This window comes from Vidua chalybeata, chromosome 3 (genome assembly GCF_026979565.1).
Source record: "Vidua chalybeata isolate OUT-0048 chromosome 3, bVidCha1 merged haplotype, whole genome shotgun sequence".
Taxonomy (NCBI): Eukaryota; Metazoa; Chordata; class Aves; order Passeriformes; family Viduidae; genus Vidua; species Vidua chalybeata.
In genome coordinates this window covers 32331576-32350412 of record NC_071532.1, presented here as the reverse complement: position 1 = coordinate 32350412, position 18837 = coordinate 32331576, and the positions used below count along the sequence as shown (strand labels likewise).

The following is an 18837-nucleotide window of genomic DNA, read 5'->3' as shown; positions in this document are numbered from 1 at the left end:
GCCCCTGGACAGCCTGATGCTGTCTTCCTCCCAGGATGAGGAGCTGAATAAGAAGTGACAATCACAGCTCCTGCCTGCAGGAAAACAGGAAGTGCCACAGTTGTACAACCACTCCAAATATTGTCCTACCTGCTCCACTCCTTGGGTGCAATGGGAACTTGCTTTCCCTTCCTTTCCACATTGCATAACTATTTCTGGTCCAGTGCTGCTCAGTCCCAGGATGCTGCTGCGTGGGACAGTCCCTGCAGCCTTTGGCTTCTCCCTGCCTGCCCAAAGCCAGCCTGGTCTCCCTGTCCAATGCACAAGGACAAATGTCCCCCTTCCAAATCCACTGCTAACAGTGGCAGTACTGAATGCAAGCACTGGAGAAGATGGAGATGGATTCAGTGTGCTGGGCAGATGGGCTCACCCACATCTGGCAGGAGCTAGAGTGAAGAAAATCCCAAATCCCACAAGAAAGCAGCTGAGTTGGCCCTCAGTTGACCATAAGACTGAAGGAGTTGAAGCTTCCACATAGGCTCCAGCTCATGCACTAAAGTGCTAAACCTCATCCCTGAGAGTAAGATAGCCCTGTGGGTAGGTGATGGGGTGTGTGCCTCACGCTCACAAGCTGGGCAGCCAAGGTTCTCCACAGGCACAAAGAGGAGCTCTGGGAACCCAGAGATATGATGGAAAAGAGGCCACTTGCAGAACCCCCAGTTTATTCACAAATACTCACTCCCACCCTTGACTTTTTGGGTTGTTTTCAAGGAATCCTTGTCCACTCAGTGCAATGCATTCCCAGCCAGCAGGCTGGCAGCCCTGCTCTCAGGACCATCCTTCCCAAAGACCAGAGACTTTCCACGTTACATGGTGCTCTGGGAGCAGGGAACTTTGTTCCTCCTCCAACTGCTCCCACATTTCTGCTGAGAGATGAGCCTGAATTTGCTTGCAAAACACAGATGTCATATGCAAGTTTCCAAACAAGAAGAGGGATAAGAAGGTTTCCTCTCCACTCTTCCTTTCCTCACAGTGTAAAAACATCCCTTGCCAAATGAGGCAGTGTTTGCCATCACATCGCAAAGTTCACATTCCCACAAGGCAGGCATGAGGAGGAACAAGGGGGGGAACCCTCACATCAGTGCCCACGGGTCATGGTCACACAAGACAATACTTTGCAAAATTTGGAAGTGGGAGGAATGTGGGAAGGCTGAAGAGGAGGATGTTTGTTAACCTGTATCTCCAAAGGGTTTGCGTCCTGTGAGGAGAAAAAGGGAGCCCAAGGCAATGTTGCTCAAGATACCGGTGGGAAAAAATCTGGAAATCCTTATTCAGCCAATCCTACTGCTGTTGTAAAGAAAAAGAAATGGCTTTTTCTCACGTTCATGGCAGTGAGGGTTTTCCTAAATTACGGGAAGCTCCATATGAATTCCCCAACTAATTCCCTTGTACAATTGCATTAAATAGTAGGATGTGAATGCATTTCCACACCTGACTCAGCCTCTGTGCCCAAAAAAGGCTGCTGGCTCCCTACAAGCATATAGCAGGAAACCTTTCAGTTCAAGAACTGCAGTCTCAACCTTGTTGGCTGTTGCTAAGTGGTGAATGGAAGGCAAACAGGGGAAGCCCAGCAGTGAGTTTCAGTAAGTTTACAGACACTTGATAAAAATTTTTGGCACTTAAAAAAAAAATCAAAAGAAATCCCAAGGAGTGAGGAAAAAAAATAATTTAAAAATCGCCATTTAAATGGCAGATACAAGTTAGAAGGAGGAGAGATGAAACCCAGAAGTAACTTGGGAAGTTCAGTTTCCTTGCAATGCAAAGCAAAGGGGGTTTTCCAATATTTCTTTCTGCCCCTCAGAGAATGTCTCTTTGCTTTCTCTTTATGACTGTAAAATAAAAATCAGCTGCATTTCACACTACACGTTACAGCTGCACTTCAGGCTCGCTGGCGTTGTGGTTGGGACAGTCCCTGCTGAAATGTATAAGCAAATTATGGCCATTCACACCCGCCCCCGAATATTTCCAGCTCTGGCTGTACCGGGATTCTCCCAGATTTGGGGGACAGGTTGCAGGGACACCTGCAGCAGTGTCTGGCCACAAGACCTAGAGGAAACATCTCCTCGCTGTAGAAAGGCTTTAAAAGGCACAAACGTGGCGAGCGCAGCTGTGAAGTTGATCCGCTAAGCCGCAGCGGGGCAGGGCGGGCAGAGCTCGCCTCCCTCGCCTCCCCCAGCGGCGGGCAAGGCAGGGCAGGGCTTCCTCGGGCACAGAGCACCCTCTGCTGGGAAAGCCACGCTGTCCGGAAGAGAGCAAATCCGCCCGTGGCACAGCCTTCAAGCACTCCTGGCAGGTGGGTTCCCATCCCACGGGGCGGCTGCTTGGCGAAAGGAAGGAGCAGCGCGTCTGTCTGCCTGCATGGCAGCTCACACCCCCTTTTTTTGTATAGTGAGGCCTCTGTACTGCCCAGTGTAAACAGCAGAAGGACACAAAGAGCAGTTCAGAACTTCCAGTCCGTGGCTCATCATCGACCAGCCACTGGCTGTGGCACTGGCTGTGCCCTGTCACCTCCCCTGCCACAGCTGCTAGCTTAAAAGACCCCCCCCCAGCACCACAGAGGCAGGGCCCGTGGCCCAGCGCTTGCTTCCTCACCCCAGTCCCAGTCCCGGCTGGTCCCCACAGCACCGTTCCCGAGTAGTGCCTCCCTCCCTCGGTGCCAAAAGCTGCGGAGATTAGGGAGTGTCAGGGGACCAGGGACATCTTTGCCTGCACAGAAGTGGGGATGCAGGGCCTGTTCCTCACAGCACTGTCACCTGGCATGGCACAGACACCGAACAAAAAGGCAGATTCTGCCTCAAAATCTCACGCCGTGAACGCAGGCAGGCGGCACCTGCTGTACCTCAGGCCGTTTCCCTGCCCGAGCCGAGCTGCTGCCCAAAGAGTCCTTTTAACCCAGCTCCGGCTGGGTGTGTTTAAATAAACAGGAGGTTCCCCAACACCCTTCCCTCGGGTCCCGAGCTGCTCAGCAGCGCTCGGCACCCAGCACACCCCAGAAATGCGCTTCCTTCCCCGACTCGGCCTCTCGGCCGCCCTGGCCGTCGCCACCTTCCTCAGCTGGAGGCTGCTGCTCCAGACCCCGGCCCGCAGGCACGCAGGTAAGGCCTGGGGCCCACGGCGGTTCTGCATGTCCGGCAGCCATTCTGGGCCGTGGGGGAAGTGCCCTGGGGCTTCTTCCAGAGGGTCTGGGTGGGCAAATGCCTACAGGACAGAAAACGCCCTTGGCACGGTGTTTGTGGAGAAAGCCCTTGCTGTGGGGGCCTGAAGCTTTATGTTCTTAGTGGGGTCATTGATTTCAGGTGTGGTGGGGAAAACAGGTGTCAGGCTGCTGGAGGGAACTCCCCAAACTTTTGTTAGAAAAATTTATGTTGTTTTGTTGTGAAGGCCAGGAGGGAGCAGGGGCATTAGTGATTATTGCATTTTTTGCCTAAAGAATGCATCGTTCCCCTCCAGTTCCCATCATTCCAGGGCAGAGTCATCACTAGATTTTCTAGACATTGTCATTCTGGGGCTGAGTGAGTCTAAGAGCAGCTCGGGATAGCTTCAGGCACCACTGTGTTTCTTCCTGTGTTCCTGATGGCCTTTGCCTAATTTTAACTGTGCTTCTCTGCTTTTAACTGTGCTGCTCTGTACAAGAGCCTCCCCAAATATTTAACTTCCCGAGGACACAGAACATACCATCAAACTGTCTCCCAGGGCTGCCAGATGCCTGCGCTGAGCAGATGAGGCAGATGTGCTGCTGCTAAAGAAAATAAACCAACAAGGCAGGCATTAATCTTCCCCATTCAAACCCTCTCTGGCCTTTTCACATCAAAAATAAGAAGACAAAAAAAAGAGCAAAGCTGAAATTTGAGAAATTAAACTCACTCTCATAGAGTCTTTGTATTCGCTTTTGCCTTTTATATTTGTTTTGTTGTCATCTCACTTCTCTTTGCTTTTTGCCTTTTATTTGCTTTTGCCTTTTATTTGCTTTTGCCTTTTTATCTACAACAGAAAAAATTTACGTATGGGAGTGATGCAAGAAATGATGTCATTTGGGTCCCTAAATCACCCTGAGCCATTAAGAATAATCCCTTATTCACATATACTTGGTAGCTGATGTTAACCTATTAACAGATGCAAAAGGGTTTGCAGGACATCATGTATTTGTAGCTACAAACCAACTTAGTACTGCCCGGTCTCTCAAAATATTTTTGATTCTTTGGTAAACTCACCTCTGTGATGTTCAGCTGCAAGCAAGGAGTTAAAAGCAAAAATTGTGATTTACCAGAGAACTAGGCCTGTGGAATAAATGTGTGGTTTAGAGCAGTCCTCAGGCATGGTGATTTGGGGAAAGGGGGGTCTGGGTGTCCATAATCTCACATGTTCATGGGGTCAGAAACCCATTTCCCAGCAAAGCCATGCTCTTTGCCAGACAGGGCTGGCCTCCTCTCTCCCACCCATTTTGTCCACGCTGAATCGTTTCACTGGAGTAACTGCAGAAGACCCTGCAACAGCACTGTGTGCTCGGGGTCTGACTCGGGGCACTGTGTACTTTCCTCACCCGCATTTCCAAATGCTGTTCCCCAGGTGACCTGGCCCCCAAGGCAGAGGAGGGCTTCACTTTGACACTGGACACCTTCCTTCACGTCCAGCAGCTCAGGAAAAGGAGACTGAGAGATTTCTGCAGCCAAGCAGGCAAAGTCAGCACACTGCCAAGCAACCGAGACAAGAGAGCCTCCCTGCTTCCAAGTCTGAGGGTGAACACCAAGCTGGATCTCCTCTACTGCCAAGTGCCATCAGCAGGGGTGGAGGAATGGCATCAGCTTTTGGAGAAGCTAGAGGAGGAAAATGTGACTCTGCCAGTGCTGCTCCCCTACCACCAGCTGCACACTAAGGAGACACGGCTGAGCAAGTTCAACCAGACAGAGATAAAGGCCATGCTGGGGTCTTACACCAAAGTGCTGTTTGTCAGGGACCCTTTCCACAGGCTGATCGCCATGTTCCTGCAAGGCATGGGCATCAGCCCATCCTTCAGCAGCTTCGTCCAGGAAGTCCTAGACAGTGGAACGCACAACGGCAGCATGGCTTGGAAGCCACTGGTCAGCCTGTGCCGGCCCTGCCTCATCCAGTATGACTATGTGGTAATGTTTGGCTTCCTCAGGCAGGAGCTGGGCCACCTGCTGCACCGGGCTGGGCTGCCTGCGGGCAGCCTCCTCCCCGAGCTCACCGACAGCCAGGTGCAGTGGACCTACAGGTGGTTGTCAGAGCAGATGTTCAGCGAGCTGTCTGCCCAACAGAAGAAGCGGCTGTCTCATTTCTACCGCTGGGACCTTGCTGCTTTCCCATTTTCTAGCAGTTTCCTGTCAGACCATCCCAGCACCGTGGAGACCTGGCAGAAATAGCCCACACTGAGGAACTGTTTCAGGGAGCATTAATCCATAGGCAAGTGCTTCAAGATACTGACAGGCCTTTGCTTCCCAGCTGCTCGCAGTGAGGTTTTCCATGTCACAGTCCAAAAGACCCATCAGAGAGTTGAGACACACCACTGCCAGGGATGGGGGATCAATGTGGTTGAATCATGTTTAAACATGACAAGAGCAGGCACTAGTGAAACTTGTGGCACTGGACTTGGAAAACTGCATGAACTGAACTGCGATGGGATAAACCCAGCAGTTTGGGGTAGGGTGGGTTGGACCTGCTGCAAACCACTGTAGCATCACACATGCTGTGCCCATGCTGACATTTCCTTTTCTGGGCTCCATGTTGGGCCAAGGGGTTTGGCAATGGCCTCTTCCTGACAAATCTTCCCACTCAGATACAAGAAATGCTCCCAGGGGAGCATGTCAGCTGGAGGCTGAGATATGACACAGGGTGGCAGACCCTGCTGGGGAATCACTGGCAATGTTCCCACTCTTTTCATGCTCAGGGAGGGTAAAGCCCAGCCCATCATTTGGTCTTTTCTGTTCTGTGTGAACGGTTCCTGTTTTACAGCCTCATCCCCTATGTGTGGGTCCCCTGGGGATGGGACCCCAATGCTTGCTCCATTCACACATCTTGGGTTTGGCTCCCCTCCTTCCAGGGCTGACTCCAGTGGGCCAAGGCCAGCATTCAGCTCAGTGCCTTATCCCTGAGACAAGGAAGTGTCAGTGTGGATCAGGTACCAGCCACAGCACCAGAAAGACTGCCTCCCACCTTGTGGCAGCAATTGGTGGGCCCTGTGGAGGTGGCTAGAAGCATCAGAACACATCACTGTGCTGCTATGGAAAACAGGATGTGGCTACTACAGGCTCCTGCTGGCAGAGAAGCATGAGGACTGACTGCTTTCTTTTGGACTTGGCTGCCAGCATAGCCAGACAGAGGCCCAATCTCTCCAGCTGGCTCACAGCTTCATCCAGCTGGGCAGCCCAGTGCAATCACCCGCCCTCTCCCTGCCTTGGTCACTGAGCTGATCTGACTCACAGCCCATAGGGAGGGTCCACCTTTGTCAAGCAAACACCAAGGATGAGTTGTCTAGGTTTCAAATCCTGCCAGACTCTGACCATAGCAAACTTGTTTCCAGAGTATTTAGCAGCTTTATTTTCCAATGTTATGACATTCACAGAGAATTCCACATACATTCATGGTACCATTTTGACAGCACTCATTAAAGAATGTTAGTGAAAACTGTTGATTAGACCTGACCTAAAACAATTACCAAAATCTTGGCCTCCCTCTCTCACAGAAGGCCATGCAATTAATAGTATTAAAACAGGAGATCAGCAAGGCTCCTTTCACACTCCCACACACTCTCCAGCTGCAGTAATTGCTATTGAAGAGCCGTTATTGTGCTCAATACTTTACAGTCTAGCAAGATGGCATAGTTCCTCTTCTGAGGATAGACTTCTGGAAAAAGAAAAGCAGCAAATTTCCAATTATATGTCATTAAATTAGAGTCCTGCATCCATGCTCTATTTCACTGGAAAGTACTAGAAAAGGAACATTTTTCTCTTCATGAGTAGCTTTCCCTCCAGTGACAGCGAGCTGAGACCCCACAGAGCGAGATGTAGTGTGAGGAAATGGGACACAGCACCTGGCAGGGGACAGTGCTGTGCACTCAGGGCAGGAGAGCTGATCCCCCACACCTTTGTAGTGCAGAGCATGCCTCAGGTCAGAGATCTCCTCTTCCTGCTAGCTCTCCCCAGTGGGTCCTAGTCCTTTCCTAAGGTGCCAGGCACTTAGTTCCACAGGAATTCAATGTATGAAATGTTCAGACATTGAGAGGTGACATGAAAACCTCGGCCTCATGTTCTTAGAGTCCCACAGCACAGACAGGTAGCACAGTGATCTTTCTTTAAATTGCTATTAGCCTCCAAGCTTCCCTTTTCCCTACACCCTAACAGTCAGTTGCTGTCATTACTTTGCAACTCTGATTTTATACCATTGCCGTCCCAGGTGTTTAATTTACATTCAATTCCAGTGCACCCCAAAAGGGAAGTGTTTCCTCTCTCCATCAGCTGGGTAAGGGTATCAGGAGGCCTCAAACTGGGCTGGGCATGAGGGCCAGGGCTGCTGCTTGGGAAAGAGTGGCTCACTGATGCTGCAGCAAAACTGGCTCCACAGGTTTGCTCTGAACAGCCTGCTCTGACCACTGCGTGTACACAGAACTTGGCAAATGCACTTCCAATTAACTCACAAAGCAAATAGCAAAACAGACTTAGTATGTCTAATTTTAAAAAATTTCACCTGACCAGGCAGTCACTGTGACTGCGAGACACTCACAAACCCATCCTGAAATGATGAAAACTCCAAAACCAGGGAGAGAAAGAGCTCTTATTCATCCTGCTGGTGACATCCCAACATCTCCCAGGACCATCACAAGCAGCAGGACTGTCATGAACACTGGCAACTTTCCCCTGGGATGACACTGGGAGCTCCTGGGTATCCCCACTCTGCCTGCATCTCCATGCTCGGCTTTAACACACATTACCTTTGCATCTCTTCTCATCCTGGTCTCAATGAGCATGTCCAGCAATCCCACAAGGTGGAATTCACAGAAACAGCTGATACCAATCTACCTTACAGACTTAGTATTTTGCATCCCTCCCTGGACACCCAAGAATGTGGACACACAGGCTCCAATAGCTGCATAATTCATGTTCCTGCACATGAATTATCACATTTTCTTCTCTAAGAAGTTTTTTACATATTACCAACTTTCAGGAAAAAAAAATTGTGTTCTTGCCCAGTACCTCAGAACTTAAGAAGCACCAATCATCATATTTCAATTAATAAAACAATTACATAGCAATCCCAACAGGCACAAAATACTTCCAGCAACTCACATATACAAATTCCCTTCTTCTAGATGGTAGATCCATAATATTTCGAGTTGAGAAATAAATCTACACCTTTCCAAGCAATATACCCTGGAGTGCTTAAAAAAATACTTCACACTGGGCATACATTGTCCAGTTCTAAGATGAAGGCCAATTTTAAGAAGTTTGTATGTGAGCAAAATTTTATATAAGGAGTAACATCCTCTTGCACCATACTTTTTTGATGGCCCTGGGAGTGCAAAAAGAGAAAAAGGACATACTTAAAAAGCAGTAGGCCAGAAAAACAGATAAAAGTTTGCAAATGATAAGCAGGCACAGTATGTGGCTGACACCATCTACACATATAACATGGTGCTCCAGTGCTGAATCTGACAGTGACAAAACCTGTCAGGAGGGATGCCCAGCACTAAATCCAACATGAAAAATATATTCAATTCAGATGACACCAGGTCATCACATAGCCAGCACATTTTTCAGACAAGCACTCCCTGTAGCAAAATGTATCCATTCTCTTACAATCAGCAAAACTAAGAATTGTCTTGAAAAGGCAAGGCCATGACAGCAAGGGATTGACCCTAGAGGGCACCCAGAGCTAGCTAATCCCCAGCTGTGCCCAACCTCCTCGTGCCCCTTGCTTAGGCTGGTATAAATTACCTTGAGAACATCAATGAGCAAATTTCTGTTACTCCAAGGTCTCTGATGTCCTTTCCTATTTAAAGGATGGGAGAGATGTGTAGGTGTGGGATGGGAAAAGTCTGTGTCAAACAAAGCAGCATCTTGCTGTAAGTACTCTTGGTATATTTAGTTTTTATCTTTAATCAGAGAAGACAAGGTAGCACTTGAACTAAAAATCTCATTAAAGCCCAGGTGCAGACAAAGCAACAGTCATTGATCTTTCGGGTAAATCAGTTATTGGTCACATTTTCCTCTGAAACACTTTTGTTACACAGGTAAGACCATCTTCATTAGCCAACACCAAAAGTCCTGCTCATTTCCCTCTAGAATATAGCTGGCTTTGTGTGCAAAGGGGACACAGCAGGGTCCAGCCCTCAGCACCTCTTACACCTTCCACCATCTCAGCTAGAGGACTCTATGTCTGGGATGAACATATTTGAGTCCTTCTTGGCACAGCATCACAAGGTGATACATCTTTTCCCCATAGCAGGAAAAAGAAGAAACAACCACCCTGCTATTTCACACTGGCTGGTAAGAAGCATCCTTGCAGCAATTTTTATGAAATCTGTAAGATTTTTCAATTACACCTGGATAGCATCACCTTCAACTTACTCTTCATTTGAATTTACATCACAGCTATAATCTGACAGCAATTCCCTCTTATAGAGAAAACAATGATTGGACAATTAAATGTGAAAGCTCCGTGAATCAGTGGGTGAGCCATATGAACACAGGTTGGTTTTTTTGGTCCATTATAGTCCTACTGCCTTGTGGTTCCTTTGGTGTAAGCTCCGTTTCAGCAGAGTTTGCTCCTCAAGCTTTCCTCCTACACACGCACACACCATGGCTTAAAGGTCCCTGGCTCAGCAGAAGGGCACTATAAAGAGAAAAAAAAATTTGAATTAGCCACAAATGAGGGTCCTGTCCAGCATTCAGCATGTCCCACCATGCTGCCTTTCAGGTGGGGGGACTTTGTACATGTGAAGATAGGTGCTCCTATCCCAGTTTTGCCAAACACAGAGATTTCTGTCTCATGGCACTTCTGTTAAGAGGCCTGATGGTTGACTACTACAGAGCCCTGTGACAACACTATGACAGAGCAGCCCAAGAGAAGCCAGTGAGAGGGAGAACTCCTGCACTCCTTCAGATCAAGTCCACAGCTCTAAGGAGACTCCTGTGGCTGTAACATTCAGAAGAAGGGAGTATTTGAAGGAACACTTTTCTCCCTCTCCCCTGCTGAGGGACACCACTAAGTCCACTAAGTCACACCATGGCCCTCACCATATGGGATGATTCTGAGATATGATAGTCAGGAGCATCAGGACAAGCAGTCAGTGCCTTTGTTCCACACCCAACACTTGGAGAATGGAATGGACTGAATTTCAGAGATGCTGTACAGCAGCCCTCCCTACAGTGGGAGCCCTAGCAGTGCTGGGCTGTGGATTTGGGTCTCAGCTGATGGCAAGTCAAATGAAGGATAACACCCACAAAACAAGACCCATCTACCAGAGCAGGGACACAGCCTCCCCATCCTGCCCTAATCCCAGCCCCGGGCCCCCGTGACTTCCAGGCCCACTCCCCGTGGGCAGGCTGGCCAGGGAGCAGACTGTGAGACCAGGGGCTGTTACCATTTTGGTGAAGATGTCCACACAAGCATTGCGGATCCTCTCTGGGGTGGCAGGGCTGTCCAGCCTGAACCCCTCTGTCAGGCCAGAGTCCTTCCTCGCTGAGTAGATGGCATCTTTAATGGCATAAAACACTGAGGCAGACAGGAACAGAGGTGGCTCTCCCACAGCCTAGACAGAGTACAAGCAAGAGTGAGGCTTTGCCTTCCAGATGGGAACCTCAGTCAACCAGATGTGCTTAGTGAGGAAACATGATGCTAAAACAGCCTCCAGTGTTCCTGGTGTGATCAGAGGAAAGACTGAGCTAAATCAACCTTCAGTCCATTTAAAGAAGAAATGGGAAGAAAACAAGCTTTCTCACACAACAAAGCCACTTCAGTGCTGTCTAATGGACAACCAGGGCAGCAATGTGCAGGTTACTTCAGTTCTTCCTAACTACAAAGGACAGTACACACATTTCTGATAAGAAACAGAAAAACATCCTGACCTCAGAGCAACCACAGCATGATGAGGTGAACTGTTAAGACACACAGGATCATGACTTTATCCCACTCAGCTTCACAGTGTTATGAGGCAGTAAGAGGCCCACAGGCCTCACAGGCGTACCTTGGATGAGTAAACTGCCTTGCTGTTGGGGCAGTCACGGAGAAGGGACACATTGAATTCTGTTGGGATGTCTCCAAATGCTGGGATTTTGTACATGCCAGGCCCTCGAGTGTACAGGTTCCCTTCAGGAGAGTAACGCAGCTCCTCCATGGTGAAGAGCCCAATGCCCTGGACGAAGGCTCCTTCTATCTACAAACACATCCAAACAAGGTTAGTCTCTCTGCTGTTGTTGTTTTTCCCTGCACAAGGACAAACAGTGATGACATCCACCAGGGTTTTCAATCCTCTCCACCTGACTCAGATCCCACTTTTTATCTCTAAACCCTTGTCCCTTCTGCTGGGAACAATCTTTGCACAATTCCTGTGTTCCCACATAAATGTGGCTGCATTTCCCTGGCAGCTGAAGCAATTTACAAATACACGCAAACAGATTTTCTGTAAACACAGGACAGGAATCTTCTGATGAAGCAACGGGGAGGGGGGGGGGGAATCAATGATAAAATATTGATTTCTTCCCAGGCAGGTGAACATCGAATGAGTTGAACTTGCTGATATATCAAAGGACAAGTAGACTAAAAGGACTGAAGATGAAACATCTAAAGACAAACTATTTTATGCCTTCTATTTCAGTATAAATGCTTTCCTAAGTGCTGCATATTATCAGGTCAGCAGGACAGACACCTGCAAAAACACTCCCATATCCATTTAAGTACTAAAAAACTTTGCATGTTTTTTCTACTGTAAATTTTAGGAGAAAAAAGATTATGACAAGAGGATGTGCTTGAACAACCCTGCACAAAGCAGCTCTGTTCTCTGTGCCCACTGAGGTATCTGACAGCCAGAGCAGTCACAAGCATTCATTGACCCATCTCTGTGTACTTGTATTCCTGCACTCATGCCACATCCTTTCTCTACTTTGCCCCCACATCCCCTGCAGCAATTCATGGAAGGACACAGGAATTGAAGGCCTCTTTGACAGGCTCCATTTAGCTCATCTCTCAACTCCCAAACCTAAAGTGACATGCCACAAAGACAGAAAACCCCTTTCTCCCATTGAACACTTCCAAAACAAAAAAAAATTCTCTTTCAGAAAAAACCATCACTTTCAAGGAAATTTCATTTTAGCTACAGCACAGCTTTGCAACTCATGCTCTCCTGTCATCCCAAATCCTGCAGCAGTTTTGTTGGAGTTACACCATATCAACATCTAGAGTTAGCCAGCTAGCTAAGATGGCTAGATAAGCATACGTCTAACAATTCATCTCTTGGTCCGTCAAACAACCCTGGTTTATTACCCTTATCTGCTAAGAAATATTGTGATTATTACTGCACAAAATTTTGAAGTAATCTTGTGCCTGCCCAAAGACTTTGCAAGATAAGTGACTGGTCCAACTTTCTACACAGCAGCAGCTGGAATACAGAATCCACTACCCTAACTCTTTAATCAGGAGAATTTTCACTAAATTAAACAAACTTAATATTGACAGATAGGACTATAAATATCAGGTGTGGGATTTAGCCTGGCAAACATCAATGGGGTGGTAACTGAACAATATCCTGCAGTCTTATCCAAGCCAAAAATCCCTAAACCCTAACAAAATATTTCCCTATGTAATTCTGTACCAAATTAAAAAGGGTGTGTTTGCAAAGGCACAACCTGGAAAGTGATAATAAATAGAAAAGCTTGAGAGCAGTGTGATTGCTTTAACGTGATGGAAGTAGCAATGCTTTTCACTTACCTGTCCTATATCTATGGCTGGGTTCAGACTGGTACCCACATCCATAACAATGTCTGTGCGAATGTTCTAAAAAACAGGAATAAAGGGTAAATCAGCACAGATCTCTGGAACTGGTCCATGGTTGGAAGAGTGAGGAAGAATATCCAAACACTATCCCACATAATCTTATCTCAGCTGAACTTCTCATACTGACTTTTAATCTGAGTTCACCCCAAAAGTAATTCAAAGGAACTCACTGCAGTTTTCCTCAGAGGTCCAATGGACCCAGTTAATATTAATTCCAAGATGCTGGTATCAGTGGTCTGTAGCTCAGCATAACCAACTAGGTCAGATCCTGTTTTAATTTTTTTTTTTTTCTTTCCAGAAGCCTTCAGTGTTACTTTTAATGATTAACTCAATTCCAGGATGTTTCTGTACTTTTGTGCCAACACAGTGCTGCTATCTCTTACTCAAGCAAATCCAATAACTTCTGCAATCATTCATTAAGCTCCAAATCCCCACAGGGTAGATAATTATTGTCTTATTACACTTCATGGATCGCTGCACTGTGGAACAGAGGAGTTAAGAAATTTGCTGAAGGTCACATCAGACCAATGACAGAGCCAGGAATGGGCTGACACCCAGTATTTGTTCTGTTTCACTGCTGACCCCTCACCTTGTGGTCACCTGTCAGGCAATCTATCTCAACCTCAGAGCAGGCAACTCCATAACTGAAGTAGGAGAATGGTTTCCCTTCATTCTTTTCAAAGTTGTAGCCAACTTCAGGAATTCTTAATACAAAGAGAAACAAAACCACATTTAACTCCATGAAAAAAAAAAATACAACTACATTGCTACTTATCAAAATCCTTATTCACTTTTGTTTCATTCCTTCTGTCAAGCCCATGCAGAAATTAGAAGTGTAAACAACTATAAAGAGAAATCTGCTAAATCTACTCTGTATTCCAAAATCTGATTGAAACTATCAAAATGTTTTAGCCATCATTTGCTCATAAATCTCAGGGCTTGTGGTGACTATTATCTACCAATCCAGTGGAAAATCCTTTGGCTTTAGAGTGCAGCTGAACGTTTCTTTAAGGCCATTAAACTTCAGAACATAGTCAAGCTGAAGCAGAAACTCTATTAAGCTTAGAACTGATTTTAAGCACAGTTCATGGCCAATTTTGTGTCTGACTATTTATACCTTATCTGAAAACTGGTTTATTAAAATGCTGACAAGCCGCTTGGTTAGAAAAAATATGTTTCAGGGATGCAAAAAAACCTAACACATAGTGTATTTTAGCCCTAAATGGGCTTTTCTAAACACTATAGCTATTTATTAATGTCAACCCCTCTGCCTTAAAGATGATGGATCTCTGCTTTCCTCTACCAGTAAAGCTGACTAAGAAGTGCCTCATTTCACAACTACACAGGGTCCAGCAAGAGTCTGAAGTGGGAGAACAACACTGGAAATGCAGGTATCTGCTTATGCCACAGGAGACAGGATTTTCCTCAAGGACAATCCTTGTCCCCTCTTATCCTCCATGGTGGTTCTAGTGCAAAACTAGGCCACAAGGCTGACAGAGAGCAGAGCCCCAGGTAAAGCTCTGATTTCATTTATGCCTCTTCAGGCCAAGGTCAGCTGGAATGAAGTCAGATCTACTCCAGATTTACTTGCCTTCAGAGCTGTGCTCCATCAGGAATCAATTCTCCCCAGCCAGAAGACTGTTAACCTCAGCTTACCACTTGCAGGTAGGAAAGGGAATGCAGCTTTAATTTAGAGCAGTTACAGGGGGCTGAAGGCTGTAAATCTTCCCAGAATTTCCCTGGATGCAATCCATGCACTCGAGTCAGTGCCTCTGCAGTGTGAATTTTCACTCACCTATAAAACCCTGTGGCTGACAGGCTGACACAGCTCTCATAGGCGGTTTTGATCTGGCAACATGAACAAGAGTTTGAAAACAATAAAACATACAACCAGGCCCTTCAAAATAACTGCACAAAGCATTTCCAGGAGGCCTCAAGTAGAAAATGTCCAGTGACAGATAGCTGTCACACTACCCAACTCCAGCACTGCCAAACATGATTGCAGCTGCTTCCCCAAACCGCCCCATCAGCAGCTACCAAGGGCAGAACTTGAAACACTGGCAGAGGATGAGAGCTGCTTGTATTTGTCTCTCAGCTACAAGTTAGACTTTTAGCCTCAGGGACAAAGGTTAAATTGACAGGTCATCTTGACTTTAGTGAGGGAAATTCTATCCTGACTTCCAAATCCCAAAGTCAAAACTCCTCAGATGAAGAGCAGAGCTTGGCTCTGAACAGAGCCTTACAGCTCCCTCCATCTCTTCTCATTGAGGGGACAGAGATATTGCAGACAAGGAGCATGATAGGGGCTGAACGGCAGCTCAACAAGAGCTGTCTATGCTACAGAATCCCTTCATTAAAAATCAGGTTTTTTTCTGTCCAAGGCTGTAGCCTGACTACAAATATACACGTAACCACTCAAGACTTTTGTCTGATGAAGTTTGTTGTAGACAGGCCCCAAAATGTGGAGAAATCTCAGTTAAAATAATAAATTATGTCTTGAGGATGACCTCTTGTAAGTTTTAACTACTTGGAAATCTGTGCCAGGTTTGTGTTTCACACTGTCTTTGCTCAAATCTATGCTAGCAAGGTGCAGAAGGCCTGGAGGACACACCTGCACACGTGGTTTGCCAATTAAAGCAATCTCTGTCAATGTCCACTTGTCTCATGACAGATACAAACACCTTACCCAATCTTCCCAGGATCCTTTGGGATTAGACTGTTTGATTGGCTCAAGTCTTTTTAGGATAGTCTGACATGCGTTCTAGAAAGAGAGTGAGAAGAAATATTTTAAGATTTGAATAGCCAGCTTATGGTATTAAGAGCCCTCTAAGAGTTTCAAAGAACCTTCTATTTAAATCAATATTGCCTTTAGGATTTTGGCAACCCATAAAAAGGAACAAAGCTCACTAATGGATGTCTTCCTACATAGGAAGAAATGTTGCCTGAAAAGGATTTTAAAGGAGAGTGGCTGTACTGATTGCAGAAAGGAATCCCAAATTCAGCACAGAACTTTCTGGACCATGACACAAAATATAAGAAGTCTGCTCATTTATACATTAACTTCATCTGTACCCCATCTGTACAGGACCGCTCAACATAGCTTACGAGATGATCCTTTAACACTGAAAGAACAAAAAAATTCTTCCCAAAATTCAACCTACTCAAATAAGCTGTGCAGAGAATAAAAACAGCCTGATTATTTTACTTTGCAGGTTTCACTTCCCCTTGTCTTTTAAACTGAGAATGACCAGTACCATATTCTTCTTTTAAAATGGAAAAATCACATACCCAGCAAATATATGCATTGGTAACTCCACCATGGCCATGCCAGTGCTACAGCAGAACATTTGCTCTGAGCTGATCAACAGTTAGAGCTTGTGGAGCACAGCTCTCAAACCAATTGCTATTAATACATGCAGCAAAATACATTTGTTATAGATAAGGCTGTATTAATTACTTTGAAGCTGGCTATTTAAATGGATGCTTTGTTCTGCTCATTTTGAGCAATCCCAAATACTCTAATTTTAGAGCTGCCAAAGGAGTGAAGGAGAGTTTTGAATAACTTGAAAAAATATAGGAATTCACAATCTAATGCCACTGCTAGCTATGCCAGGTAACTTTATGAGACATCCTTACACTGGAACTGCCTTTTGATGGTTATTTTCCTTAAGCAACAACAGATAAGTACAGGCCAACTTTTCATGTCCTGGAGCCCTCCCTTGTAACCCACTCCTTTAAATAATTCAGCTCCCATACATAGACGGCCATTCCATTGATGTCTGCGCTGACTGAAGCGGCTGTCGGGGACGTGTTTGGGACAGTGTTTGTGCTGGTCTCACTGATGTAAATTTTGGAGGTGGGGACTCCCAGGGCCCTGCTAGCAACCTGTGAAGCAAAGGTAAACATTTGGTAAGCAGCGCTTCTTATCCATGAGCATTGCCTGTCATTGCTCGCACTGCCAGGACCCACACTGCAACCTCTACTCTCTCCCACCATAAACTTCATTTTCCCTGCAGATCTGCAGACTGAATTGTTCCAGTGACTGAGAACTAGCCAGAACATTGTTATATTTGAATTTCACAGACTGAATGTGTGTGAACACATACACTTTTGCCACAATGACAGACATTCACTACCCTATTATGAGACTAAATTCTTCTCTCAACAGTTAAAAGAATCAGAAGTTCAAAAGCCCTATGAAATTTTTCTTTCGTTTTCCTGCCAAAGGAATGTTAGTTACTCCCTTGAGCCTTTTTAACTACAAAAGCATTAGCATATGCAGAAATATATGTTTTCAATACAATTAATTTTTGTATAAAATGGATGGAAATTGTACCTTTATGGGGTGAACTGAAATTGCCAAAATAGTTAAACTGTAAGCATAACCTGCAGTATTTACATAATGAGATTTAAACTGAAGAATCTAATTCTAATACTCAATTGCGATAATACTCTGGAAATCTAGCATTGCTGCTCAAACAATGAAGAGGAATCAGTCCAATTTGTTACTCTCTGCATGCACAGGGAGTAAGTGTCAAGGTGCCTGAGGCAATACTGTAGGGAGAGCGTAATTGTCCTGAAAAGATGACTTATTCAGTTAAGCCCAGACTCATTATTACCTGAATCATTTTGGTGTGAAGTCCTTGACCCATCTCAGTCCCCCCATGTGTAAGTAACACAGAGCCATCTGTATACACATGGACCAGAGCTCCAGCCTACAACAGGGAACATTAATCATCATAAATTAACTAGTGGAGTATTTAGCAGGCTACAGAGAGAATTCATTTAGAACTAGACTAAGGTTGTTATTTGGTGCAACTGAAGTCACTTGTTTACAGTTGAGGTGAGTTTGGTTTAGTCTCACCAACTCACTAGAAGTTCCAATGACATAACAAACCCCAGTCAGTATTTTCAGCTCTGAAAGCAGGTAAAGTAATCCAATCCTGCCCCTGTGAAACACAGATGTACCCTTCATCTCAAATTTCAACCACCACTGACAGTCCATCAAATCACCTCCTACACAGGAGCACAGGAGTTACTACTATTGAGAAAGGCAGGTAAATCAACCTAACAGAATACCATGGAAATGCAGCTATATTGTAGTGTCTTTTGGACAATATAAACTGGAAACTGTTGTGGTGCTCATTTTGGCTTGAAAAATGTGTGTTCTTTCTTAACTAATTTACTACTTCTTCAAGAAGCTCCAGCTTGGTACAAATTGAGGAGGGCCTGGGGGAGGCAGCATTAAATCCAGCTTCTCTAGTGAAAGGGCAAATGACATTTACAGACCTGGTTCAGAAATGGGACAGTGAAACTGATGCCAAATTTGGTAGGAATGATGCTCATGCCTCTCTTTTTCCAGCGGTTCTGCCTGCAAGGAAAGAACATTATTCACATACGCATGAGCCTTTTATCATAAATCAATACTGTGCTTCCCTCTGACTGTGCATCAAATGGAAATTAAATACCTGACTCTGATATAGACTGAGTTAATCACTAATTTGTATTAAAGAAAGGCTTTGTGTGTTCCAACAAGAATTGCAACTGAAGATGCTTTCTGCAAGCATTATAGAAGCAGTTGTCCATACTATTAACTGTTCAGTTGTATATAGAAAACCAACTAAAAAAGTCTATGAGGCAGAGGGAAGCATAAACAGATTGCCTTGATAGTCATGTGAAATTCCTAGCTGGACTTCAAAGACTCCCTCTTCTTTGCTACAGTTCATTTACAAAATCACATCATGCTAGGTCTGATTCTGGCCTTATTTATGCTACCAGCTCACTGATAGACTT

General features: G+C 45.7%; 2 protein-coding genes across 2 annotated transcripts in view; one reads left to right on the top strand and one right to left on the bottom strand.

Annotated features, from left to right (window-relative positions):
- The first annotated feature begins 2602 nt into the window (after positions 1 to 2602).
- Positions 2603 to 6474, top strand: LOC128785390 (carbohydrate sulfotransferase 9-like). The gene is made up of 2 exons (XM_053937906.1): positions 2603 to 3134; positions 4606 to 6474. The coding sequence occupies exons 1-2, from the start codon at positions 3035 to 3037 to the stop codon at positions 5418 to 5420; spliced, it is 915 nt and encodes a 304-aa protein (XP_053793881.1). The 5' UTR covers positions 2603 to 3034; the 3' UTR covers positions 5421 to 6474.
- Positions 6475 to 9129: 2655 nt separating this feature from the next.
- Positions 9130 to 18837, bottom strand: part of XDH (xanthine dehydrogenase) — a 48538-nt gene continuing 38830 nt past the window's right edge. Inside the window, exons 28-37 of the mRNA XM_053937904.1 lie at positions 18334 to 18415; positions 17664 to 17759; positions 16801 to 16929; positions 15731 to 15805; positions 14840 to 14892; positions 13634 to 13748; positions 12979 to 13044; positions 11240 to 11428; positions 10637 to 10804; positions 9130 to 9885 (exon numbers count right to left, since the gene is read on the bottom strand). Of these exons, the coding sequence (XP_053793879.1) occupies positions 9835 to 9885; positions 10637 to 10804; positions 11240 to 11428; positions 12979 to 13044; positions 13634 to 13748; positions 14840 to 14892; positions 15731 to 15805; positions 16801 to 16929; positions 17664 to 17759; positions 18334 to 18415 (1024 nt within the window). The 3' untranslated portion in view covers positions 9130 to 9834. The remainder of the gene's footprint in view (positions 9886 to 10636; positions 10805 to 11239; positions 11429 to 12978; positions 13045 to 13633; positions 13749 to 14839; positions 14893 to 15730; positions 15806 to 16800; positions 16930 to 17663; positions 17760 to 18333; positions 18416 to 18837) is intronic.

Coding starts and splice junctions, on each gene's coding strand:
- LOC128785390 (XM_053937906.1), top strand. CDS start 3,035: ATGCGCTTCCTTCCCCGACTCGGCCTCTCGGCCGCCCTGGCCGTCGCC. Junction 3,135..4,605: donor CCCGGCCCGCAGGCACGCAG/GTAAGGCCTGGG, acceptor GCTGTTCCCCAG/GTGACCTGGCCCCCAAGGCA.